Source organism: Gymnoscopelus braueri, assembly GCF_963280865.1.
Source record: "Gymnoscopelus braueri genome assembly, chromosome: 8".
NCBI lineage: Eukaryota > Metazoa > Chordata > Actinopteri > Myctophiformes > Myctophidae > Gymnoscopelus > Gymnoscopelus braueri.
The window spans coordinates 49831542-49857645 of record NC_137609.1 but is presented as its reverse complement, the minus strand read 5'-3'; the positions used below and the strand labels follow the sequence as shown (position 1 = coordinate 49857645).

At 43.0% G+C, this 26104-nt stretch overlaps 2 protein-coding genes across 2 annotated transcripts in view; one reads left to right on the top strand and one right to left on the bottom strand.

Annotated features, from left to right (window-relative positions):
- Window positions 1-10510: 10510 nt before the first annotated feature.
- LOC308090911 (scavenger receptor cysteine-rich type 1 protein M130-like) overlaps window positions 10511-26104 on the top strand; it is a gene marked incomplete at its 3' end in the record, with an annotated part of 40328 nt that continues 24734 nt past the window's right edge. The window contains exons 1-3 of the mRNA XM_080436184.1: window positions 10511-10552; window positions 24455-24487; window positions 24570-24869. Coding sequence (XP_080292310.1) covers window positions 24626-24869 — 244 coding nt within the window. The 5' untranslated portion in view covers window positions 10511-10552; window positions 24455-24487; window positions 24570-24625. The remainder of the gene's footprint in view (window positions 10553-24454; window positions 24488-24569; window positions 24870-26104) is intronic.
- On the bottom strand, window positions 13312-15536 carry LOC308090521 (uncharacterized protein). Its single transcript, XM_080435732.1, has one exon. It carries the CDS (start codon window positions 15523-15525, stop codon window positions 13555-13557), a length of 1971 nt encoding a protein of 656 aa, XP_080291858.1. The 5' UTR covers window positions 15526-15536; the 3' UTR covers window positions 13312-13554.

The following is a 26104-nucleotide window of genomic DNA, read 5'->3' as shown; positions in this document are numbered from 1 at the left end:
CCACCAAACATGGGAAAGTTCTCATTCTACTGCACTACTATATGTTGATGAATCTAATCTATATAAACAATAGAGAAGCCGCACGCATGTGCCGCGGTGTACGGTGGTGTACAGTGTACGGGTCTCCCATAGGGGTCTCCCGTGTTGCCAATCATGTGAGAGAAACAAGCGCTGGTGTTGCCACATCCGTGAAAAAAACAAAACAGCGGACCATCATGGGCTCCCATCGCGCAGGACACACGCACACGCACACACACACACACACACACACACACACACACACACACACACACACACACACACACACACACACACACACACACACACACACAATAGAGGGGGAATGGCCTACCTTGCTCTCTCTCTCTCTCTATCTCTCTCTCTCTCTCTCTCTCTCTCTCTCTCTCTCTCTCTCTCTCTCTCTGTCAATTGTGGGGGTCCGTGGGGGGTCGCGATTGACGGAATATAAGAGAGAGAGAGAGAGAGAGAGAGAGAGAGAGAGAGAGGGGGGGGGGATAAAGTCCAATAGAATAGAATACGATAGAGAGACACCAGTGTGTACGTGCAGGGATGTGAGTGACACCTTTTGTATTGCGTCATACGACGGTGTTGCTCGCCAAAACGAACAGACCTACAAGCTTCTGGGGGGCAAGAGACACTCTTTAAATGAAGCTTAATGTGCATGAATAAATAGCCCAAGAGACAAGGACTGACAGACACACAGATCTCCATACTGTACAGTTATGCCCATATCTGTCACATCGGCAGTGGCACGTGTCTAGTGTAGAGGCCCGGATTTCTAGTTAAATACATAGGACCACAATGGAAACAAGTCCCCAGGACTTTGTTGTGTTATCCTTTTAGCATGTCTTACTGTACCACCTGCTGTTTACATTTCTGAATAAAGTATTCAATCAATCAAAAACTATTTAAGGACTTTTAAGACGTTTTTAATATCTAAAAAAGGGACAAAAATAAAACTATTAAAACAATAGTAAAACATTGGTCAAGTTGTCAAATATTACCTAAGAAAGAGGAAAACATTTTGAAATAACCGATCTACAAGCTCACAACTCCACACAGCGTGAGGCGTTGTGAGCTTGTAGATCGGCTATTTTCACAACATTTATCTGTAGAACGGAGTCAACGCCTCAACTCAATTCCAAGTAGGGTGGGGGGTCCCCAGTTCCAATATTATTATTTTGGGGGGTCACCAGTTCCACTATTATTATTTTGGGGGGTCCCCAGTTCCAATATTATTTTTTTGGGGGGTCACCAATTCAAATGTGATTATTTTGGGGGGTCCCCAATTCAAATGTGATTATTTTGGGGGGTCCCCAATTCAAATGTGATTATTTTGGGCCGTCGTGGTTTGAAAAGTTTGAGAACCACTGAATTAGTGGTCGTGTGCTCCATGATCAGTGAGGATGTGAGTTTGAATCTGACTCCTGGTCTTGTCTCACATCTTTCTCCTCTTTCCGTCCTTGGTTGCCTGTCTCTCTACACAAGGTTTTAACAAACTTTTACATGATCAGGACCCCCAAAATAGACAGAGCCTCTGACTGGGGCCCCCAATTTCTAAATGTAAAATAAATAAATAAAATAATGAATGAATGAATACATATATACAGTATATATACTGTACATACAGACAGACAGACAGACAGACAGACAGACAGACAGACAGACAGACAGACAGAGACACACACACACACACACACACACACACACACACACACACACACACACACACACACACACACACACACACACACACACACACACACACACACACACACCCACAGTATATATAACTCCTCTCCCTCCTGCCCAATTCCACCCCTAGCCCATGCAGTCAAGACTTTGACAAGTTGCTCTACACTATCATATCTAAGACTGAAGGCATGGTGAGTATATTCAGAGTGCATGTATGGTTCATTGACAGGTCCTTCACAACAAGTCGACCATCACACCATGGGATCTAGCTGTTGATTGGGTGGGAGGAAACCTCTACTGGTGTGACCCTGAGCAGCACACCATAGAGGTGTCCAAACTAAACGGGTCGTACCCAACAGTCCTGCTCAACACTGACCTGGACCGGCCACGATCCATAGCTGTGGATGTACGCTACGGGTAAGAGCACTGTGGTGACATCATGAACCTCACATTACATTTATCAACCATCCTGTGAAACACCACGGATACAAGAAGACTGAATTACATCTAACAATAAAACTGATGAGATTGCATCATATTCTGTTGCAGATCTAAGTAAAAAAAAGTCACAAAAAGCACCATGTATGTTTTAGTTTTGTATATTTACTTAATCAATCAATCACAACTGTATTAAAGACACATGGTCCATAGCAACAATAACACATAACAGATACATACAAAAACAAACAAAGGCAGACAGAGTCCATATAAAATCATAACACCCGGGATTCAAACTTGGGTCTCCCGCGAGGAAAGCCAACATCTTAACCGCTAGACTAAAGGTAAATCCTTATAGCCTGGGAGAGATATTATGGTTTTATCTCATCAGGCAGAGGCTCTGAGCCACTACTGCTACATACAGTCTTACATGACAATGTATGGTTCCACAGTTTAGAGTAAAACCTGAAAGAACTCAGTACAGTGTTTGTCAGAGTTAAAATTACTCTATTTGTACATGAGGTTCTGCAGCACAGCAGAGCAGGTGGTTCACCAACACTGACAAACATGTGACGTGCACTGCTGCATCGAGGCACTTTAAGCAGCAGTCTAATGCCATCATAATACTGTATGATACATTGAGATTAGTCTCTATTTATATTTAGTTTTCACTTTTTGTTTTCAATGTCAGTTAATTTCATTCGCTTTTAAAGCAGGTTTGCAAGTTTAGTTTAGTTTTTAATTTTTTTAAATGTTACTTTTAGTTTAATTTTGTATTAGTTTGAGTGTTAGTTTTAGTTGTTTATAGAATAGTCAGAGGTGAGACAAATCTCAGAATTATTTTTGAACATAGAAAATATTCAAGCTCACAACGTGTTGCATCGCAACACGTTGTGAGCTTGCAGACTGGCTATTTGCTGAGAATAAATATTTTGACTATTGACAAAGACTAAAACTAATTTCTTTAATGTTTTAGTTCGTTTTGTTTTGGAAATCCTCATTTAATTTTTTATTACAGTCAAGTAAAATGATTTCTAATTGTTTTATTGTAGTTTTAATCATTTAGTTAGTAGTGAACTATAATAAACCTGGTATGAACTCTTCATCATATTGTAGGTCCACTAGTACTGTACAGTACTGTATGTGTGATTAGTTGTGAATAGTGACCCTGACACAGTGTCTCCCTGACAGATACTTGTACTGGTCAGACATGAGTAACAACAACCCCCACATAGAGAGGATGGGGATGGACGGCACCAACAGGAGAGTCATCGTGAAGGATAAGATCTCCATGCCCTTAGGCCTGACGTTAGACTACATCAATGATCACATCTACTGGACCAACGAGAGGAAATACATTGAGTTTGCCAACCTGGATGGAACCAACAGACACACAGGTAACACAAACACAAACAGGTAACACACGAATAGGTGCGCGCGTGTGTGTTTGTTACACACTCACGCACACACACACACACACACACACACACACACACACACACACACACACACACACACACACACACACACACACACACACACACACACACACGATCATCTGGTTTAAATAGTTTAGTTAAACCCATTAAGACCGGGAACGCATCTCTGTCATTTTTTGATTTATTTGGACTATTTAAAAATAGCAGATATACAAGCTCGTAGCGCGGCACTGAGTGCCGCTCTACAAACTTGTATATCTGCTATTTTTGAAGAAAAAAATTGAAAATGTGTGCAAATCTTTGAATATATATAAAGCGAACATTTGTCACTCAAATCTTTGCTTTGTCTTCTAAATCCTAAAACATATTTTTTAAATGTATTTGGCCGTGGACCCCCCATCTCAAAATATTTTGTTCCAGGGACCCCCCCTCCCAGATCTACAAGCTCGTACGAGCTTGTAGATCTGCTATGTTTGAATAGCCAAATAAATCTAAAGATGTGACACACAGATGCGGTCTTAATGGGTTAAGAAAAAGCAAGGAAAGCAGTGAGAACATTATTTACTTTGTTATAATCTATTGGTGTATGTTAAAGCACCATTTTCTTTGTACTTTCACTTTTAATACTTTATTCATGCATTTAATAATAGTCTGACACTTTTTATTTGGGGTTTTGTGTGTCTGCAGTTGTGAGTCAGGACAACATCTATGCTATTACTCTGTTTGAGGATCACATCTACTGGATAGACAAGAAGACCAGATCCATCTACAGAGCCAACAAGACTCAGGGAACCAACAAGATCAGATTCATCAGCAACCTGATCTATCCATATGACATCCACATCTACCACCCCTATAGACAACCTGAGGGTCTGTACCACCTACTGTATACAACACTCTCATTATTACTATTCATGCCCCCCCCCCACAATAATATAAATAAATAGTGACAACAGTATCAATCAATCAATCAAACTTGATTTATATAGCACATTTTACACAACGTTAGTTGACCAAAGTGCTGAACAGGTAAAATGCAGAAAAAACAGAAAAGAAAACAATACATCAAATCAGAAAAAAGAACACAAAAAAACATATAATAAAGTGTAAAAAACGCATAGCATAGTGTATGTTGTACAATTGCACGTATGTAGGTTTATACAGAGGGTAGGGAAGCGATTTGATGAGAGTTAAAAACAGGAACATTTATGATTGGATGTGGTTAAAGGCCAGAGAGAAGAGGTGAGTTTTAAGTAAGGTCTTAAAGATCTGAATGGACTGAGCAGATCTGATGTGGAGGGGGAGATTGTTCCACAGCTGTGGGGCTGCCACCGCAAAAGAGCGATCCCCTCTGGTTTTGAGGGTTAGGTTTGATGGCACAGTCAGCAACGACTGGTCAGCAGACCTTAGTGCTCTGGGTGGGTTATGGGGTGTTAGAAGTTCAGCCATATATGGGGGGGCCAGACCATTGATGGATTTAAAAGCAAATAATACAATTTTAAAATCAATTCTGTATTTTACCGGAAGCCAGTGGAGAGAGGCCAACACTGGAGTGATGTGGTCATATTTTTGGATACCTCTGAGAAGGCAAGCAGCAGCGTTTTGAACTAGTTGCAAACGCCTGAGTAGGGAGAGGTCGATGCCATAATATAGTGCATTACAATAGTCAATCCTAGATGAGATAAAGGCATGGATTACTAATTCAAATTGTTTGAGGGGGAGATATGGTTTGATTTTGGCGTAAATGAGTCGGGTAAATGTCGTAAATGAAAAAAGCTGGTTTTTATGACTGAGCTAATCTGTTTATCAAATTTGAAGTTGCTGTCAAAAATAACACCTAGGTTTTTTGCATTATTGTGAATATTTGAGGTGAGGGGGCCCAGGGTGTTGACAGGTGAGTCGTCTGCGTAGCAGTGGAAGGCAATAATTTGTTTCGAGAGGATTGATCCGAGGGGCAACATATATAATAAGAACAGTAGGGGGGCCAGAATAGAGCCCTGGGGAACCCCACAGGTGAGAGGGGCTGCGGGGGAGGAGAACTCACCCAGCTGGACAGAGAAAGTCCTGTCAGTTAGATAGGATCTGAACCAAGCTAGGGCCGTGCCCGAGATGCCAACCTGATTTTCCAGTCGTGAGAGCAGGATTCTGTGGTCCACCGTATCAAAAGCGGCAGAGAGGTCCAGCAGAACCAAAATGGCGGGGCTACCAGAATCCACAGTTAAAATTAGGTTATTAGTTTTTTAAAAGGGCTGTTTCTGTGCTATGGCCCGGTTTAAAACCTGATTGAAATTTTTCATGTTGGCCATTGTTGGTTAGAAATGATTGTAGTTGGGTGTAGACTGTTTTTTCGAGGACTTTAGATAAAAAAGGTAGGTGGGAGATAGGTCTGAAGTTGGAGAGAATAGATGCGTCTAGGTTTTTCTTTTTTATTAATGGATGGACAACAGCATGTTTGAAGGTGGCTGGGACATGTCCTGAGAGAAGGGATGTATTTATTATTGATAAGAGGCTTGGACCGACTGAGCAGAACACTTCTTTGAGAAGACGGGGGGGGGGATGCTATCTGTAGGGCAGCTTGTGGGCCGGAGATGAGAGACTATGTCGGAGAGTGAGGAGATAGATACCGGTTCGAAGTGATCGAAAGCAGCAGGGCAGGGTGAAGGTGCAGAAGGTGGAGCAGTGAAGGTATGCAATGACCTAAGATCTGATATTTTGTCAGTGAAGAATTTTTGAAAATTGTCGCAGAGAGTGAGTGATGGGGTGAGAGGAGAGATATCACGAGGATTGATAAGGGAGTTAAAAATCACACCCTGTGTGAAGTGGGCGGTGTCTTGCTAGCTAATCACAATACTGAATGGAGTCAACCAATCATGTACAAAAAATAAATACATTTATTGAAACACTCTTTATGATGGAAGAAACCATAACTTAAAAAAAACAAATTAATGTTTTTTTTTAAGTTATGGTTTCTTATAGAGGGCTATGCACATGTGTCATGTGACACTGGCCAATCACAGTCCTGAATAGACTGTGATTGGCCAATCACGGTGCAGGGTTAGGCGGGGTACATTTTTGTACATTTTTGGCCAATCACAGAGCAGGATTTGTTGTACAAATATCCAAACCTCACTTATAGGGGCGGTTTCACCGCCCAAAAATATCAAAAAGCACCTGGGGTTTGTGACTATTGTTTGAGACTGTGTTGGAGATGAAGGCCGATTTTGCCGTTTTAACGGCTCGCTGGTAAGTAACCAGGCATCCGCGCAGGATTTCCAAATTTACATGGCGTCTGTCATTTTTCCACCGTCTCTCCGTGTGCCTGTAGGCGCGCCTGAGGCCTCTTGGTGGTGTCGTTTAGCCATGGCTCAGAAAGTGCCTTAGTGTGTGTTTTTCTGAGTGGAGCAATAGTGTCTAAAATGCGAGTGCATGTGGAATTAAAATTCAGGAGGAGTGCCTCCGCAGTGGGGATGTAATTTGTGCCCATGACAGTAGGCACAGAATCATTAAAAATATCGGAGAATTGTGATGCAGTGGATGGGTTTATCGCGCGTGTGCGACGCACAGGGACATTAGGTTTGGCTAATGAGCAAGGAATTGTTGAAGTGAATAAAATTGGAAAATGATCTGATGTGCATGGAGGAGTACAAGTATTGGTAATAATGACGGATAGTCCCTTAGTTAAAACAAGATCTAAAATATGGCCCTTTTCGTGAGTAGGGTTGGATACAGATTGTGTGAGACTAAAAGAATCAATAAGAATTAAAAAGTCCTTGACGAGGGGTTTTGATCTAGAGCAGACCTGGATGTTAAAATCTCCAGTAATTATGCAGTGGTCGTATTTGATCATAGTTTCTGACAGAAAATCGGCAAATTCATTTATAAAGTCCTTGCTTTTTGGGGGGCGGTATATGATTGCGCAGAAAACTGGCGGGGACATCTTTAGCTCGAAAGATTGTAGCTCAAAACTTAAGTAGGTGGTTACAGGTTGAATCAGATTGCAATTTATATTATTTTTAAAGATTGAAGCTAAGCCCCCTCCAGTGCTAGTGGTTCGGGGGGTGCTGAAAAAAGTTCGATCTGGGGTGAGTAGTTCAGAAAAGGATGTAGAGTCGCCAGCAGGGGCCCATGTTTCAGTTAAAAACAAGAAATCAAGGTTGTGAGTGGTGATAAAATTATGTAATAAAAATGTTTTTTCCTTTATGGATCTTGTGTTGAATAGGGCCATGTGAAAGTTAATACCAGGGCTGGGTGATGTTGTGGTGCGTTTTAGCGGGCGGAGATAGATGGGCCCAACGCTGCGCCTGGAGCTGTGGCCAGGTTTGCGCTGTCTCGGTCTGATCAGAGCTGGGATATGGGAAACAAGTGGAGCTATATTTACACAAGGAGTCCTATTTTTAGACGTGGTGATAGTGGAATTGATATGATTAAAAACAGTGATAGCAGCTTGTGAGGGTTGTGGTTGTGGTCCTAGCCCGTTAGGGTGCGGGGAGGAGAGCACTGTGGAACTAACGGGCTTAGGGCTAGAACCAAATTGTCAAATTGTGGCACACAGATCGGTGCGCGTGTTGGCAGGGGGGTTGGTCTGCTCTAGAGTGTGGTGTAAACAATAGGAAATATTTGCCGTTAGCGCCTGGCATCCCTGCTTGCTAGGGTGTAAACCATCATGGGCGAAAAAAGGACGGGCCCAGAACAGGTTAAAATGATCAATAAAATTCAGGTGGTGATTAAAACAGTGTGACTTGAGCCAGGTGTTCAGGCTCAGGAGTCTACTAAACCGCTCGTCACCGCGTCCGAGCGTCAGGATCAGGCCAGAGAGGAAGACAGACTTTCCGCTGCTTTTTAGGATGTCAATCAGGTGGATGAAATAATACTTTGTCAATTCTGATAGATTACAGGCGGAGTCATTTGTACCGATGTGCAGCACAATCTTTGAAATGGACGTGGGGAGCGTGTCTAAAAGTCCTGAGAGTTTTTGGAGGAGAGTAAACGTTGTGGCGCCTGGAAAGCAGTGTGTTATGGCATTTATGGGGCGGATATTTCTGACCATGGAGTCGCCGATAATAATCACTGTGGGAGCTATGAGAGGGAGCACAGTGGGAGCATTTTTGGAGCTGGCGGTGAAGCAATTTTTGGAGCTGGGGGAGGAGAGGGGGGCTGATCAGCTGGGGCTGGTGGGTGAGGCTGATCAAAAGAGGGACCGCAAGACATTTTCTTCTGCTGTGGATGGAGCGGTGTGGGGCCTGCAGACCTACGTCTAACAGCCCCCTCCAGTATTTTCGGCGGTCCTTTCGTGGCCGCGGTGCCGCCAGATCGTCTGAGGGCTCGGCTGGGGCGGTGTTATGCCCGAGCAGTGAGGGGAAATGGTCCATGTCCAGGATGGAGAATGTGTTCGTAATGCTGAGTGGAGGGGCTTTGGGTAGGGGGGTTCGAGAGCGTGAGCGGGGGCCTCCATGTTTACCCCGCGAGACCAGTGACCAGAGGGCCGGGGTGGAACTGGCCGGGGGTGGCATCATGTGAGCGTCCAGCCACGCTGGGACAGTGTCATCTAGGTTGCCTACAGTGGACGTAGCAGCGGCCAGGGGAGGCAACAGGTGGGCGTCCAGCCGGGCTGGAACAGTGTCGTCCAGGTCGCATCTATTGGACACGGCAGGGCGAGGACCCACGGTGACTTCGGTGTCAGTCGGTGCAGGAGGAGCGTCGTCATCCTGCCAGAGAGAGTCGAATAAGGTCTTATCCTCCTTTATCTGATGGAGGCGAGACACTCTGAACTTTAGCTCAGCCACCTCCTGGGAGAGTCGGAGACAGCTGTTGCAGTCGGACGATGAGGTAGGTGATGGCATAGTGATGGCTGGGGGTGAAAAACAACTGTGGCCAGTAAAATAGAACAGATACAGAATAGGTGCGGGCTGAGAAATGGCGTATACTGGTAGCTGGGCCGCCGTGCAGTAGTACACTTACCCGCGAGGGTCACCAAAAGGTGACCCGATAAGGTGAGTAGACTCAAATTCAATCCAAACGGGTTCGATGATTTGATGATCCTACGTTCTTCCCTCCGTGGATGACAGCTGTCAAACCGGCCACCGCTAGCATCAGCTGTTAGCTGTCAGGCTGACAGCGGGCCAGTGGTGGCAGTCTATAAACAGCAATCCGGGTAGGGACAGGTCGCCGTAGAATCCTCCGTGTGTTTGAAAATTAAAAGTCACTGCATCCAAACATGAAGGGAGCAGGATCGGAGCACAATATGGCTGGATGGAGTCTGTCAGGTTTAGCCACGGCTAGCCGGCTACTAGAGGCAGAGTCATTTAGATTAGAGCGACTATAACGATAAAAAGGCACTCGATTTTTAAAATCTGTCAGTTATAGCAAAGTGAGCTGATAAAACAAGCATTTTTAAAGGCAAAAGGAAGGAATAAGACTGGATAAGGTTCTAAAAGATCAGTTTGTGGAGGAGCTGCTGCGAAGCTGCTGCCTCTCTCAGTAGATGTTCAAGCTCACAATGCATCGCGATGGGATGATTTGTGAACTTGTACAGCACAAAAGGTTTATAAAGCACTGTAGTAACATATAGGTGTGTGTTCTCATAGTCATTACATGTGTGCATGTTTTCTCCACCCTGCAGTGTCTGGTCATCCATGTCAGACCAACAATGGAGGCTGCAGTAACCTGTGTCTGCTCTCACCTGGAGGGGGCTACAAGTGTTCCTGTCCCACAGACTTCTACGTGACAGCTGACAACAAGCAGTGCATGTCCAGCTGCACTGCCAGCCAGGTGATTCACCTCAGCTTCACTTGTGTTACTCTGTATGACTTTATGTCTCATGTCTGGTTTTGATACATTACTGATTATGAACATAATCCTCTGTTTCCCCCTTCAGTTTGTTTGTCAGAATGACACGTGCATTCCATTCTCATGGAAATGTGACACAGTAGATGACTGTGGGGACGAACACGCTGACTGTCGTGAGTAGAGATTGAAACATTACCTCAGTAGTCCTGCTTTATTATTCCTGTTTACAGTGATTACAATGAATCCTTCTATGTATTCTAAAAACACTGATAAATGCTTTATCACAATAAAACATAACATAAATCATTTTATAGTGACACTTAAGGTGAAGTTTTATAATGGTAAATTGCGTCTTTATCGAAAGTACTTAACAATGTGTGTTACATTCACCCATTCACACACACATTCACGCATCGATGAGGAGGAAACCATGCAAGGTACCAACTTGTCAATTAGGAGCAGTTAGGGGTTCAGTGTCTTGCTCAAGGACACTTCGACACTAACTCTGGGGGAGCCCGGGATCGAACTGGGAACCTTCCGACTGCAAAGCAGCCACTCTACCTCCTGAACCACTGCCGCCCCGCTCATAACTATAGAACAGACCTTTTTTTTAATTTTGGCCAGTATAATAGTGTTATAATTCTCATGGTTATAATACATTATGATAATTGTAAAATGTATAATAATCACTGTTATGAAGCATATCATGTTACTAAGTCACTATAAGTGGTCAAGCTTTAAGTAAAGAAAACAATAACATTTAATCTACGCGAGAACAACACAAAACATTTCTTCCTACACCTCCAGGACTGTCATGACTTTACTTTACTTTACTTGACTTTATTTTACACGCACTTGCACGCGCACACGATTAATCCGATTAATCACAGCTTAAAAATGTATGAATCATGATTATTCACCATTCAAACCATGTCCATAATATGCCATTTCTTTCTGTATATTGTTGTTGGAATGGAAAGATAAATGACAAACGGTGGATATATACATTTAACACACAGTATGTATGTATGTATGTATGTATGTATGTATGTATGTATGTATGTATGTATGTATGTATGTATGCATGTATGTATGTATGTATGTATGTATGTATGTATGTATGTACTGTATGTATGTTTATTATAACAAATCCACGGTGTGGGTATTAACACATTGTGTGCCAAAAACGGTCCGGACCGTTTTTGAGAATCCAAACGAGGAGTGCCGAAAACGGTCCGGACCGTTTTTGACCCAATTTTATTTTTATACGTAGGGCCCACGTGGGGCGCTCTTACGAAACTTTGGGATCATCCAAGGAGTTTCTGAGAAGGAGAGGCCGGATGTGGATCCATGTCAAAAATCCTTCCGGTCGGCCTTTCCAATGTTAACTCCTTGACTAAAAGCTTAATATCTTAATATCTATCTTCTACAGCACGAAACGTATCAACGTAAGTGGATGGAAGATATGCAGGCACTGAACGTATAATATTTTAATAAACTTCTGGCACCCGATGTGTTAATATTGAAAAATCGATAATATACACCCTAATCCAATGACAACATTTCATCGTCTCATTGCTATTCCTCTAAACAAGTAGTTCTCAACCAGTGGTCCGGGGAACACCAGTGGTTCTTCTGGGGGTTCCAGGTGGTCCCTAGCTAAATGATGGAGAAAATGGACCCTTATAGATCTTTAACTCTTGAGAGTGTAAAATTAAACATACATTACTTACATTGTACACTCTCAAAAACGACATTATTGTTAAACATCTGCATTACTTCACTAAAGAATTGTTATTTTGATCAACGTTTGCCTGTTATCTCTCCTAATGGTACCAATACAGCATGGAAATGGAATTGTGGACAAAATGTTTTAGTTACTCCACTGCGCCCCCTACAGATCTGGTCAATGGAATTTTTCTATTGACAAACCTTTGTCTTTCCGTCGGAATTTTCTTTTCTGGCCAAAAAAATATTTTAGACGTGAGGTGGGGATCTCTGAGTGTTCCCACTAAGGAAAGTAGGCTTTCAACTCCATAAAACCGTTTTTTTTTTGGTGAGTAGCGAAAGCGTATTCTTTTATTATTACTAAAGACGAGAGGCTGCGCAGCCTGCGCTACCGGGGGTGTGCGGGCAACAGCTCCAAAGTAACATAGCGTTAAGGAGAACAATGATCGCACCGTGATCATTGTTCTCGTCACTCGCCACTCGTCACTCCATACATTTATGATAGACAGACAGACAGACAGACAGACAGACAGACAGATATGTTACAGTGAGACTCATTTTGTAGCGGCCCCTGGTTTATGAATGATGACGAAGGTGGATGGTTTCAACGGGTGTATTTATTTTCTTCTTCAACAATGAATGAAGCTGTATTCGAACACCGTGAAAACTATAAAAAGAAATAAATACTGTCATTATCATATTAAATCATTTTCATAGTTTCACTCAACAATAAAATCAGTGCATTTCAAAGTATCTCTTTCAAAGTACAATTCAACAATAAAAGGTTAATTTATAGTTGACATAATTCAGTGAGTTAATAACCCATTTCAACATGCAAATACCAAAACGTACCAATGTACCATAACCAAATAAAAAATACCAGACAAACAATTAATAGATCCCAAAATAAATCAGAAAGAAAATCCAAAAACAAACAACAAACAAAGAACACTTCTGTACCTCACTCCGCTATCCAGGGGTGCTATACTGGGCTGGGCTGCTTACAAAGCCACCTTGGCTTCAGGTAACATCAAACAAAATGATTGTTTGATGTTCAATCGTTACACCAAACGGGCACTGTGAACAATAAAACAACCTTACTCAAACTGCGCAATTAAAGTGCAGAATACAGGGTTATAGGTTACAAAACGTTAAGGCAAACAAACAAACATTTCGTACCGTGTCGCGCTGAATAGGAGACACGTTGGTGCGTGCTACTGTGCGTCTCTCTCTGAACGTATGGGTCTGTCTGTGTGTGAAGCTAGCATGCCTCAATAAGACCGCAGTAGTAACCGGAAGTGTCAAAATAAAGGTCGCCCAAAAAACACAGGAAGTGTCAAAATAAAGTAAACCAAAATACGCAAAGTAAATAACAAATTAACTTCAAACTAAACAAACAATTGAAGTTAAAAGGAACAAGTGTCACAGACACTTACACTCCCCCCAATCATGTTACACAGGGTAACTCATTCCGGGTAAAACATGATTCACAATGTTTACAGGCTCGATGAGGTTTGAGAGGATAAATTGTCCAGTCGTTCACTCTCCTTCCAGCAGTCATTTCTGATATTGGACACGTAGTCATCCTCCACATTCTTCTCAATTTTCTACAGCGCTGAGCCCTTGTGCTCAGATTGAAATCTCTAGCGACATAGTAGTCCACTTGCAGGTTTTCTGTCTGCCGTCGTATGGTCTGACCATTGGACGGTCTGGAGTCGAGGCTGTAGGGGGGTGTGGACACCATCAGCTGACTCAAGATGTATACCAGGATCAACACTACAATGGGCATCAGTTGGATGAACATGGAGAAACTACTATCTCCTCGTTTCTCTGCTCTCTCTTGTCTGTTATCAGATTCAAGTTGGCTGAGAATCAAGGCCTTTTCTAAGTCTGCCTCGTACAGTTCACTGGTTATCTGCTTATCCATCTGTTTCCATTGTTGCCATCCTTCAGCTGGTACATTCCCGTCCCCTGCTGTAGGATTGAGAAGGTCGTTTGCTACAGCCTGGAGACTAGTCATAGGGGATGGGGCAGATGATTTCTGAGGGATCTTCTTGAAAGCCAGACTTCGCAACTGATTTGCTTCTGTCTGTTGCTGTTCTTTCTTCCTCTTCTTGTCGTTGTTCTGAGCGGCTTTCCCTGCTGCCTTGCCGGTGGTCCTTCTGCTCTTCCCAGAGTCCCGGCCCCCCTTGCTGCCTGTGGTCTTTCCTCCCACCTCGGAACTGTCAGAGGCCGACTCAGTGTCGATCTGGAGCAAGGTGCAGCGGGACGCCGTGGTGGGAACGTTGATCATTGCAGACGATGCCGTGGTAGCTACTGGTAGTTGATCTGGGTGGTTGGATTCTCCTGTAACGATGTGATTCACATGACTGTGGTTCCCCAGCCGATCAAGATGTGGATTTGAAGAGCCTACTATGCTCCACCCTAGTACGGTTCTTTGAGCGAAGGGATCATTATCGTCTCCAGTGATGACCTCGAGGGGTGCCAATGCTACTGGGCAGTCGTTTCCAATCAGTAATCCAACTTCGCAGTCTTGCAACGGAGGCAGCTTGTTTGCCAGTTGTCTTAAATGAGGCCATTGCAGAGCTGTGTTCTTGGTAGGAATATAGGACTTATTTACCGGAATGAAGTTGCGGGTGTAGGCATGGCGTAGTTGGATCTGTTTCTCGGAGTGCAGACCTCGGACTTGCAGTCCTCGGATATTCTTGCTTTCCGTAACTGTGTCGATGGCCGTCATGGTGCTAAGTTTCAGCTGCACAGGCTGGGAATCTACCTTTAGCTCCTCAAGCAGATCTTCCAAGACAAATGTAGAGTCACTCTGTGTGTCGAGTAGGGCATACGTTAGAATTTCTCTCTGTGGTTCCTCTGTAGATGACATGAAGACGGGAACAATGCTTGAGGTGGCAGAAGCTCTTATGAACACTGTGTGCGTCGTGGCGGAATGAATCTCCTGACCTGAATGGTTGTTTGTGGAAGTGGACTCCTTCGCCATTTCTCCCACGGATCTCTCTCTGTCGTAATGCAGGCAGGTAGGATGTCGTCGATTACACACGCCACAGCTATGTCGCCTCTGGCATTCTTTGCTACCGTGTCCTTTCCTCAGGCACGCGAAGCAGAGATGATTTTCAACGATGTAGGCTTTCTTGTCTTCCATAGATTTTTCCTTAAAGATGGGGCATGTAGCCACACCATGTGCTTCCTGGGCACAGATGGGGCAGGTGAATGAAGGCTTGGGGTTGTCATTCTGGGCAGTGGTGTGGAAAGCACTGGTCCTTTTAGGTGTTTTCTCGTCCGTGGGCCTGCGATTCACCAAAAATGGAGAGGCAATAGGGTTGCAGACTCTACTGGCTTCCGTTTGAAGGAACTTAGTGAAATGTGAGAAGCTAGGATAGTCGCCAGATTCATCCACTTTTTTCATGACAATTCTGCTCCAACCACGAACAATCCACTCTGGTAATTTTTTAAGAATTTTGTGATTCTCCTCACAGTCATTCAGTATAGATAGTCCTTTAACATGTGGCATTGCCTCAACGCAGCTCTGGAGGAAATCAGCAAAGTCTCTGAGGGCGAAAGGGTCGTTAGAGCTGACCATGGGCCATTTCATTAGCTTGTCCCGGAAGGCTCTTTGCACTACGAAGGCGTTTCCGTATCTCTCCTGTAGAACTCTCCAAGCTCCCTGGTAGGCATCCTCCGAGGTTCTATAAAAGAAACCTTCTACTGCTCTGAGGGCTTCTCCGGCCAGATAGTGTTTCAGATAGAACATTTTTTCACTAGCGGGTAGAGGTTGTTTGTCTATTAGTGCCATGAAGGACATTTTCCAGTCTATGAATTGTAATGGCTCGCCAGAGAAGGTTGTTGGTTCGGGAGCAGGTAGACGGCTTATACTGAGTGAACTTATGAGTGATTGAGCGAGACCGGTGTTGTCCAGGGTAGCTGACGTGTGACTGAATGTTTGTATGGGCTGAGATGAGATGGGGTTAGGTTGAGCACTTGATGGGACATTTGGAGGAGCGGAGAGTGGGTTGTTGTGGTGTTCAGAATTGCCGTCAAATCTGTTGTATGCTTGGACCCGTGCTGCTGCTACTCGGATGTCCTTTTGTGTTTTAAGCTGTTTTAGTTTAGTTTTTGCTTCTTGGATTTCCTGCAGGGCCTTGGCTTCCTCCTGGTTAGCGGCAAGATCTGCCTCTGCATCGGCTCTCTTGCTAGAGGCTTTGGAGGAAGTTTTAGAGTGGTGGCTGGAGATGGAATTTGAATCGTCAGTGTTGACTATGGAAGGGGGTTTTGGGCGCAATTGGCCGGTTCCACGGGACTGTGTCCGTTTCTCTGTGTTATGGGATGTTTCGGAGATGACTGTTTCAGTGTTGGTGTTTCCAAAAATAGAGCCGTAATCCTCCTTATTTAAGGCCATTCTGACGCGTACCTTTGCTAGCTCCTCATTAAAAGGCCTGTCGAGGGCTCCCAGGTACTTGTCCACTATCTCACATATCTCTGTTGTGATGATTATGCAGGTATCCATTCTTTTGACGATGTCCGGGGTGGGAGTGCAGTTGCGTTGAATTGATTTATAATGTTGACTTATTGCATCATGTTGGTGCTGAACTGTTTGCTTGATGTCCCGGAGGGTCTCTTCAGAACAAAATGATTTTAATGCTGTTCGGCCACTTTTTGCTGAGTGCGTCCAGGTAGTATATGCCTTTGTGAATGCCTTTTCAGATTTCTTGGAGTTCTCGTCGTGCAGTTGCTGGCCCTTCTCGGTTGAGATTTCTTTGCGGGTGCTTAATTCAAACTGATGTTCGTTGGTCGCTGTTTTTCCACGTTCAGTAGCATCTTGTGTGCCGACTGTCTCTTCGGGATTTGTAGGATGCTCCATGTTGACTGCTGTGTCGTTGGTGGTTGACATTTGCTTGGATTCTTTGCCGTTTGTGTGATTACTTAGACTTCAGAGGTTAATTGGTCTGGGTTGGCGTTCAGTGTATAATATAACCGTTTAGCACCGAGCAGCTCCACAGTACCACTTTGAACCGCAAAGGATAAATCAAACAAACATACAAATTGCAGTACAATTAGGCAGATGTCCCTTTCAACAATGCGTCAAATGCAGCTTAAATAGTTATTAATCCCTTTGACCTGTGTGACAGAACCTTTAAATTCCAATCACATTTGAGAAACACCTTTGAATGTCACCCTTATGTTTTCTTGTTTATTTTTCCTTTTTTTTTCTTTTTTCAATTTTTTTGTCCTTTTGGTAACCTTCCCACCAGTAGAGGCTACCAGTCAGAACTTATAAGCCCCCTCAATGAATGAGGCGCAGTTTACGGAGCTAGTTCAGGCCAGGCAACTCAAGGGATGGGCTAACCGATCAGGTGACTAAGTCACATGCACTCTTCTCCTGGTCGGTGGGTTATAAGTAATGCTCTGCCTATCTGCTCAGTCTGGTTGCGCTCTTCTGCTGCTCTGACGTGCGACGCTGCTGCTGCTGCTCTGCTGCCGAGATCCTGCCGGATCTGCTGCCCTTGCTTGCTACGTATGCTGCTAACCATGAATAGTCTCATATTGTTTCTTGGTTGATGGTTATTTGCGTGCTGCCATTGTCCATGCTGCGCTAATCATAGCTACTCAGCTGTGTGCTACTGGTTCTAAACGTGGTATTACTTTCTTTACTTAAGTTAAAAATCGCTTGCTAAACGCTCAGCTCAAAAGCAGTAGCGTTCGTCATTGATCCATCTCAGTATGGTCAACTAGAGAGTGTAGAAATAGAGTAACGACACGCTTGATCCCGCCGCAAACGGGCTCCTTCGGTATAGTTCCAAACATTGGGACTGCTGCCTCATTGAGATAGACGGAGCACTTCCGCATTCCATTCTTACAATGGGAGTCGACGCTAGTGTCAGAACTCTCTTTATGGCACTGGGTTAACGGTAGTTCACCAACAGTGTTGCTTAAGTTTCTGTTTCCTTATCGTAAGCAACGATGGGCTTGGGGTTCTGTTATGGTCCCCAGTTTAGCGTGTATTTGTTCAAAGTAGTTCACTTTATCTCAAGATTGGGTTTCTAGACCTAGTTGCTTGCTTCTCTCTCAAAAGATGATATCACCGATCTATGACGCGCGCTGATATGGCTGGTAAGTGCTACTGCCATGGTAGATAGAGAGAGAGGGCATGGCGTCACTTTGTGAGTCGCTTTGCTTGTTTTGGCTCTAATGTTCAGATTAATATCTTTATGTAGGCTACTGGTTAAAACACGGATATGCTCAGTTGGCTGCATCTTGCTTAATTTATAGTTATTGTATTCATGGATAGTTCAGTGGCTTTAGACGGTACTCTTATTCTGAAGAGCTCGTCCACCGGATGTTGTTTGAGGCTTATAGTTGATGACCGAACACTTCTCTACCCATGCGAAGGAGAGAGGGGAAGCTAACTTGTGAGTAGTGTTCAAGAAGTAGTTGCACTGCAGTTTAAATGTTAATGCTGCTAGAATTCATTGAAATTAGTTATCTCTCGTGTAGCTATGTCTGGCATCTATTTGCAGAGTAGGAAAACTCACTGTTCATGTTGATGCTAAAGTTGCAGCACTAAATTGCTGCCATCATCTCAATGTTCATGTTAGTGCTGAGTTGCTGTACTAAATTGTACTAGATTGCTGCCATCAACACAATGGTCTCCATTATGCTAAAGCTCCTCACTGCATGCTTCTACTGTTCAGATAATGCTAGTCGTTCTTCAACTGCTACTAACTGGCTGCTGATCATGATTAGGCTAAAACTGCTGACATTGTTTCTGCAGTCAATGCATGCTACTCATACTAGTGCCATCATGATGATCATGCTAATTATGTTGACTGCATTCCTAGGCTACTGCATTAATGCTACTCATTCTGCAATTGCTGGCAAAATGTCTGCTAATCATGATTATGCTAATGATGTGGACTACATTGCTACCACTGCTATAATCGACTAATGCTGCTAGTACTAAAATTGCTGCAAACGTGCCGATCATGAACATGCTAAGTTACTACTAGTGCTATGGCCACTACCTCATTAATACTGCATTCATCTACCTCACATTTAGCAATTGAAAGCAATATCACGCAAAGTCATTTATCAGCATTCATTGATATTCTGCTTTGTGTTTTTTTCCATGTCCGGCTTAATGCATGGTGATGGGATGCCTAATGCCGATGGGGATGAGTGCTGTTCACCTTGGATACTGGGGAAGTCAGGTTTGCAGGCCTCGTGTCTTCAACAGTGACAGTGTCAGTGTCAAATCATGTAGCAGTTCAATTGCTCTAATATGTGGTGGAGGTAAAGTAGGCCGTTTCATATTACGATGAAATAATCAAATGAACTTGCAGTGCAGATTAGACGTTATTGGTTGCATTCTACCGTTGTTATGCTCTTGTATTGCTAAATTACACTTGTTAAGGATCAGGATGAGCTAAAGGGATTCTCATTTTGCTGCATACACTTGGATAAGAGATGGTAGAGACGTTGTAGCACAGGCTAACACGGTACGTTTGCTTCTTGTAGAAGCTTTAGATTGTCGTAGCACAGCATGTTCGCTTATGTGGAAGCTTTAGATTGTTTGTAGCACAGGCTAGCTCAGCATGTTTGCTTCTATGTGGAAGATTAGATTGTTGTAGCACAGGCTAGCACAGCATGTTTTGCCTATGTGGAGGCGAATTGTTTAGCACAAGCTATCACAGCATGTGTTGCTTCTTATGTGGATAGCTCTGGATTGTTTGTAGCATAGGCTAGCACAGCATGTTTTGCTTCCCACGTGGGAGCTCGGATTGTTCGTAGCACAAGCTAATTCAGTTGTTTTGCTTCTTATGTGGAAGCTTGGATGGTCGGTAGCACAAGCTAAACACAGCATGTTTTACTTCCCATGCGTAAAGCTATCAAATTGATTGTAGCACAAGCTAACTCAGCATGGCTTGCTTATGGGGATAGCGCTGGATTGTGGTAGCACAAGCTATCATGGCATGCTTGCTTCCATGTGGAAGGTATATGGTACAGTATATAGGAAAGTTGGTTGCCAAGTGATGTTGTCATGTTATGAGCAACAAGCTTACAGAAGTAAAGTTATTGCAACAGGATAGATGGTGGGGCTTTAGTAGAGTCAAGATATCAGTCATTTGTCAATGTTGGCTGGTGCGCACCAATCCGCGAAATATCTCGCAGGACGGATAAAGAGGGACTCCGATCCTGGCTGCTCCTGTTATCAATAGTTACACTATGTTGATGGGCTCTTTGCTTTTCTCATGCTTATCAAAAGCTGGGTGACTGGAAGTCTTTGTCCCTGTATAAAAGGCGCTGCTTTATCCGCCAGATTGGGATGCTCACGGCATATTTGGCACCACATCACGGTGTGTTCATCACTGGTGACGAGTGTTGCAGCGCAACCAGCAGCTTGCGGTGTGCAACTGACTGTGTCAGGATTTGAGGCCACACTCGCGCATTGGCGTGCAGCATGCGTCCCCACACATCCACAGTGAAGCACGCACTTTTCACTGTGGATGTGTGAGTGGCTTCAGGAAGTAAATTCCTGTCCCAGCGGTCTATAACGGCGTCATCTCGTCCAGGGTGGCTTACCATAGTAATTGCAAGAATAATTCTGCTCTGGTTCTAGATTCCAGGTTGAACTACCTACGCTCTTGGCGGCTCTGTGAGCTCTCAAGGCAGCGTGAGAGAGCTGCTCGAGATGTGGGCTTCTCAGTGTTCTCAGCATTATGCTGCAGCATCTACTGTGCGGGCCAGCACAAGGCTCTCAAGGCAGCGTTGAGAGAGCTGCTTGAGATGTGGGCTTCTCAATGTCTTCTCGGCACCTATGCTGCATCATCTACTGAGCTGCCTAGCCTCGCTGCTAAACTCTGCTAAATCAATTCTGCCAACCCTCTGGCGTCTGGCTCTGTTGGGCCGATTCAGACTTGCAACAGATGGCATTTCGTGCTAAATCTATTAGGCTATGGATGGAGAGGGATATCGGCGTTAGTTAATATTATTCACATGTCACACGTCTAATAATCTGCGTCAAGCTCTGCAAGCTATAATTTAAGCTTGTATACCATATTCTTTCAGCATCAACCGCTATGATGCTAATTGCTAACATGCTGCCACATGGCGCTTAACCCATTTAGACCAAGGCCGATTTAAAAAATAAATAAATGGCAACATGAACCCAAAATGGGTTAAAGTGGTCATAGGATGGCCGGGCTAATCCAGAATTGCAATAACATTGTGTTTGTCTCTCCATCTGTAGGCCTAAACTTGAACTGGTTCACTGCAAAGCTGCGAGAGATCTGCTCAAGCTGCGGGCTTTCTCCATCCTCCGTATTGGTGTAGCTACACCTGCAGCGCTGCTTGTCTTCTGCTTCTCTAAATCTATGGGGCGATGGTCCTCAGGAGCTTACGTAGATATTGGTTTATAAGGATGACATTCTGCAGGCAAAAAGCTCATGAGTATGAGTGCTCTCGCTGTTCTATCGCTAATTCAATAAATGCTGCTTGAGCATTATTGACGCTTTAATTACAACTCGGGTGGATTGCTGGGGATTTAGTTTAGTGGTGATGTCATGGTGCTAAAAAATGTTGGTTTATTTATAGCGCTAAAAAAAAAAAATGTTGGGCTTTCCTTGGTAGCGCTAAAAAATGTTGGGCTTTCTATGGCAGCGTTAAGAAATGTTGGGTTTCTATGGCAGCGTTAAAAAATGTTGGGTTTCTATGGCAGCGTTAAAAAATGTTGGGTTTCTATGGCAGCGTTAAAAAAGATTTGGGTTTTCTATGGCAGCGTTAAAAAATGTTGGGTTTCTATGGCAGCGTTAAAAAAGATTTGGGTTTTCTATGGCAGCGTTAAAAAATGTTGGGTTTTCTATGGCAGCGTTAAAAAATGTTGGGTTTTTCTATGGCTATGCAGTCAGGCTAATCATATCAAGCTCAGTCTATTAGTAATTGCTGCTTCAGGGATCGTTGGGTACTGATTCAGATTTTAAGTAAAGATAGCACGTCTTTACACACATAGTCAGTACACTTTATTTATTATGGATGATAAACAATAGTTATCATTCATCATAGGATGACTTATTATATATATATGTGTGTATATATATATATATAGCAGATTTCTTTGAAAAAGAAATAAATATAGAATGTCCTCTTCGAATCCGATTTGGTGCGGCACGGCGTGGACACCATATTAGGATACCGTCTAGGACTCCTGAATTCAGGGATCAGCAGGTACCTGGATTCATCAGGCTTGTTGAACACATGGATGCATGCTTGCATTTGTTTAGCTTAACAATCAAATGCTGAGGAACTCGGACATTTCATCATGCTTAGCTGAACGCAAAGTTCATGGAGCTCCACCATTCTCACAGATGGTTGGTCCGGCGTCAGGCTCTGTGTTCCCAAGCGGTTTTGGGGGTTCTTGCTGTTTTGGGGGTCTTTATTCATTCCCTGTAAATGCTATTTGGCATGTAACATTTATTAAAATGTTATTCTTACAGGGAGTGAATGGATTCAGAGTCCTGACGCCAAACTATGCTTCCTTATGCTTTCTATATCCATGCTCAAGCTTGCTCAATAAATATATATTCTAATCCAATCCAAGAGTTGTCTGACTGAAATGAGGCGCAGTTTACGGAGCTAGTTCAGGCCAGGCAACTCAAGGGATGGGCTAACCGATCAGGTGACTAAGTCACATGCACTCTTCTCCTGGTCGGTGGGTTATAAGTAATGCTCTGCCTACCTGCTCAGTCTGGTTGCGCTCTTCTGCTGCTCTGACGTGCGACGCTGCTGCTGCTGCTCTGCTGCCGAGATCCTGCCGGATCTGCTGCCCTTGCTTGCTACGTATGCTGCTGACCATGAATAGTCTCATCCCACCTCCTCCCCGGCATCCACCTGTAGGTTCTGTTTCTAGATCCCCGTGGGGGTCTTTATTCATTCCCTGTAAATGCTATTTGGCATGTAACATTTATTAAAATGTTATTCTTACAGGGAGTGAATGGATTCAGAGTCCTGACGCCAAACTATGCTTCCTTATGCTTTCTATATCCATGCTCAAGCTTGCTCAATAAATATATATTCTAATCCAATCCAAGAGTTGTCTGACTGAAGTATGTTAGTGACTGTGGTGGTGTGTGACAACCTTGGGGGCAGTGGGCTGAATGACTTGAGAAGAAGGTGGCTGTAGATGAGATGTATTGGTGGTGTTGACGTTGAGTAGCTTCAGCGCTGAGTTTTCACTGCAGCGGCCCCTGGTTTATGAATGATGACGAAGGTGGATGGTTTCAACGGGTGTATTTATTTTCTTCTTCAACAATGAATGAAGCTGTATTCGAACACCGTGAAAACTATAAAAAGAAATAAATACTGTCATTTTCATATTAAATCATTTTCATAGTTTCACTCAACAATAAAATCAGTGCATTTCAAAGTATCGCTTTCAAAGTACAATTCAACAATAAAAGGTTAATTTATAGTTGATATAATTCAGTGAGTTAATAACCCATTTCAACATGCAAATACCAAAACGTACCAATGTACCATAACCAAATCAAAAATACCAGACAAACAATTAATAGATCCCAAAATAAATCAGAAAGAAAATCCAAAAACAAACAACAAACAAAGAACACTTCTGTACCTCACTCCGCTATCCAGGGGTGCTATACTGGGCTGGGCTGCTTACAAAGCCACCTTGGCTTCAGGTAACATCAAACAAAATGATTGTTTGATGTTCAATCGTTACACCAAACGGGCACTGTGAACAATAAAACAACCTTACTCAAACTGCGCAATTAAAGTGCAGAATACAGGGTTATAGGTTACAAAACGTTAAGGCAAACAAACACACATTTCGTACCGTGTCGCGCTGAATAGGAGACACGTTGGTGCGTGCTACTGTGCGTCTCTCTCTGAACGTATGGGTCTGTCTGTGTGTGAAGCTAGCATGCCTCAATAAGACCGCAGTAGTAACCGGAAGTGTCAAAATAAAGGTCGCCCAAAATACACAGGAAGTGTCAAAATAAAGTAAACCAAAATACGCAAAGTAAATAACAAATTAACTTCAAACTAAACAAACAATTGAAGTTAAAAGCAGTGGTGGGTTCTACCGTCAGATGCTGTGTACGCCGTATACCTTGAGATTTTTTTTCGTCGCCACCGTACACCTTCAAAAACTGTTCAAAACAGCGTTTTTTACATTTAATTCATTATAGACGCGCGCATGCCGTGCGTGTGGGAGGCAGGGAATAAACATAGTATACCTTCATAAAAAAACTAGAACACAACACTGGTTAAAAGGAACAAGTGTCACAGACACTTACACATTTATTTATTTATTTTCTCCTCAGCTCTCCAAGTTAAACCAACTCACAACTCAACAGGTAAACACATTAAACCGGCTTATGTCTTGTATTCTTCAAATTCTTGTAATGAAAGTTTTACGGCTTAATACTCTCTGTACAGAATCTGAAGATGTCAGGTTGGTGGGAGGAGCCAGTAAGTGTTCTGGTATACTGGAGATGAAACACCAGGGAGACTGGAGACCAGTGTTGGCTTGGTTTGACTGGAACAGGATGTCATCATCTGTAGTGTGTAGACAGCTGGACTGTGGCTCTGCTGTTTCAACAGAATTTACTTCTAGTTCTACACGCAAACCTGGATGGATGATTCCATCTTCCTGTGTTGGCACTGAGTCTTCACTGGTGGAGTGTGGACCAGTAAAGTCTTATGATTCCACTCTCACACTGAAGGTCAACTGTTCAGGTAAAAAAATAAGAAAAAATGACATCAATAATGTAAACATTGTCTTATCATTTGCTGTATTTGATTTTCACAACAGAATATATATACATAATATATGCATAATATACTAGTTATTTCCTTGGAAAGATGACAGATAGTTGTGCTGGTGAGGTAAGAAACCCTATGAGGGCTTATAAAAGAACCTCACCGTTTACATTACATGATTTGAATTAATTAATATTTACTAATAAAAATACATGAAAATACAAACAGATCATAAAGTATAAGAAAATTGGACAACAAAAATATAAAAGTACATACTGAGCTGAAAAAACTAAAAACAAAACAATGTACAAAGCAAAGACATAATGCTACTACTCATGTGAAATAAAACATAAACATGAAAAGAGGTTTAGAATACCCATAACGTGACAATATTATGGATCATCTAATTACCCACTCGGGTATTCAATGTATTTATTGACTTCTTTTGTAAGTAAAGAAATTAACATGCATCAACATGCTATTTAAAATGTACCATTCCTCTTCATGTGAAGTCCACAATTACATCCTCCAGGGCAATTTACTGTGTGAGATCAGAATAAGCAGAGTAAGCATGAACTGTAGTCAATAAACAAGGTAAATAATCACACAAATGCAGAAAGAAACGTAGAGGGAACAGTGTAGTGCCTAAAATAAACTAGTAAGACCCAACAACAGTTAAATGCTTGTAAGCTACTTGTAGTGACACATACGATATGATTGATTTTTGATTCTAAGATACCATCTACACAATTAAACTAGCGTCTGTCTAAATGATATGCTATCTAAATATTGTTATTCAGGCTGTCAAAGTTAACTCACCGTTATGCAATTAATCGCATAATGTATTTATTTTAGCCAATTGGCCTATTCATAGTTTAGGACAGGCTCTCTATGTCAGTGAGCATGTGTTGTGGATTTCCATGGTCATTGTAGATGTTACAGTAGCCTACCATTACACAACTCATTAGGCATTACATTTATTTATTTCACATTTATAGGGAGCTAAATGCTGCAAGTAGATTGGAATGTAACAATATGTACAATACCCTGCGCTCAATTTATGTTTGTTTTATTTTGTAGAATCCTGTATGAGGTCCATCATTTAGTGTTAACACATTCCATGCCAGAGGTTAATCTCATAATGTACTCACCAGTGCCAACGTTTTATTGTTGTTTTTTTGTTTTTTTCACGTCGCCATAGACCTTGTTAA

What these genes read in the sequence shown, in the direction of transcription:
- LOC308090521 (XM_080435732.1), bottom strand. Translation starts at nt 15,525, where the DNA reads ATGAAAAAAGTGGATGAATCTGGCGACTATCCTAGCTTCTCACATTTC.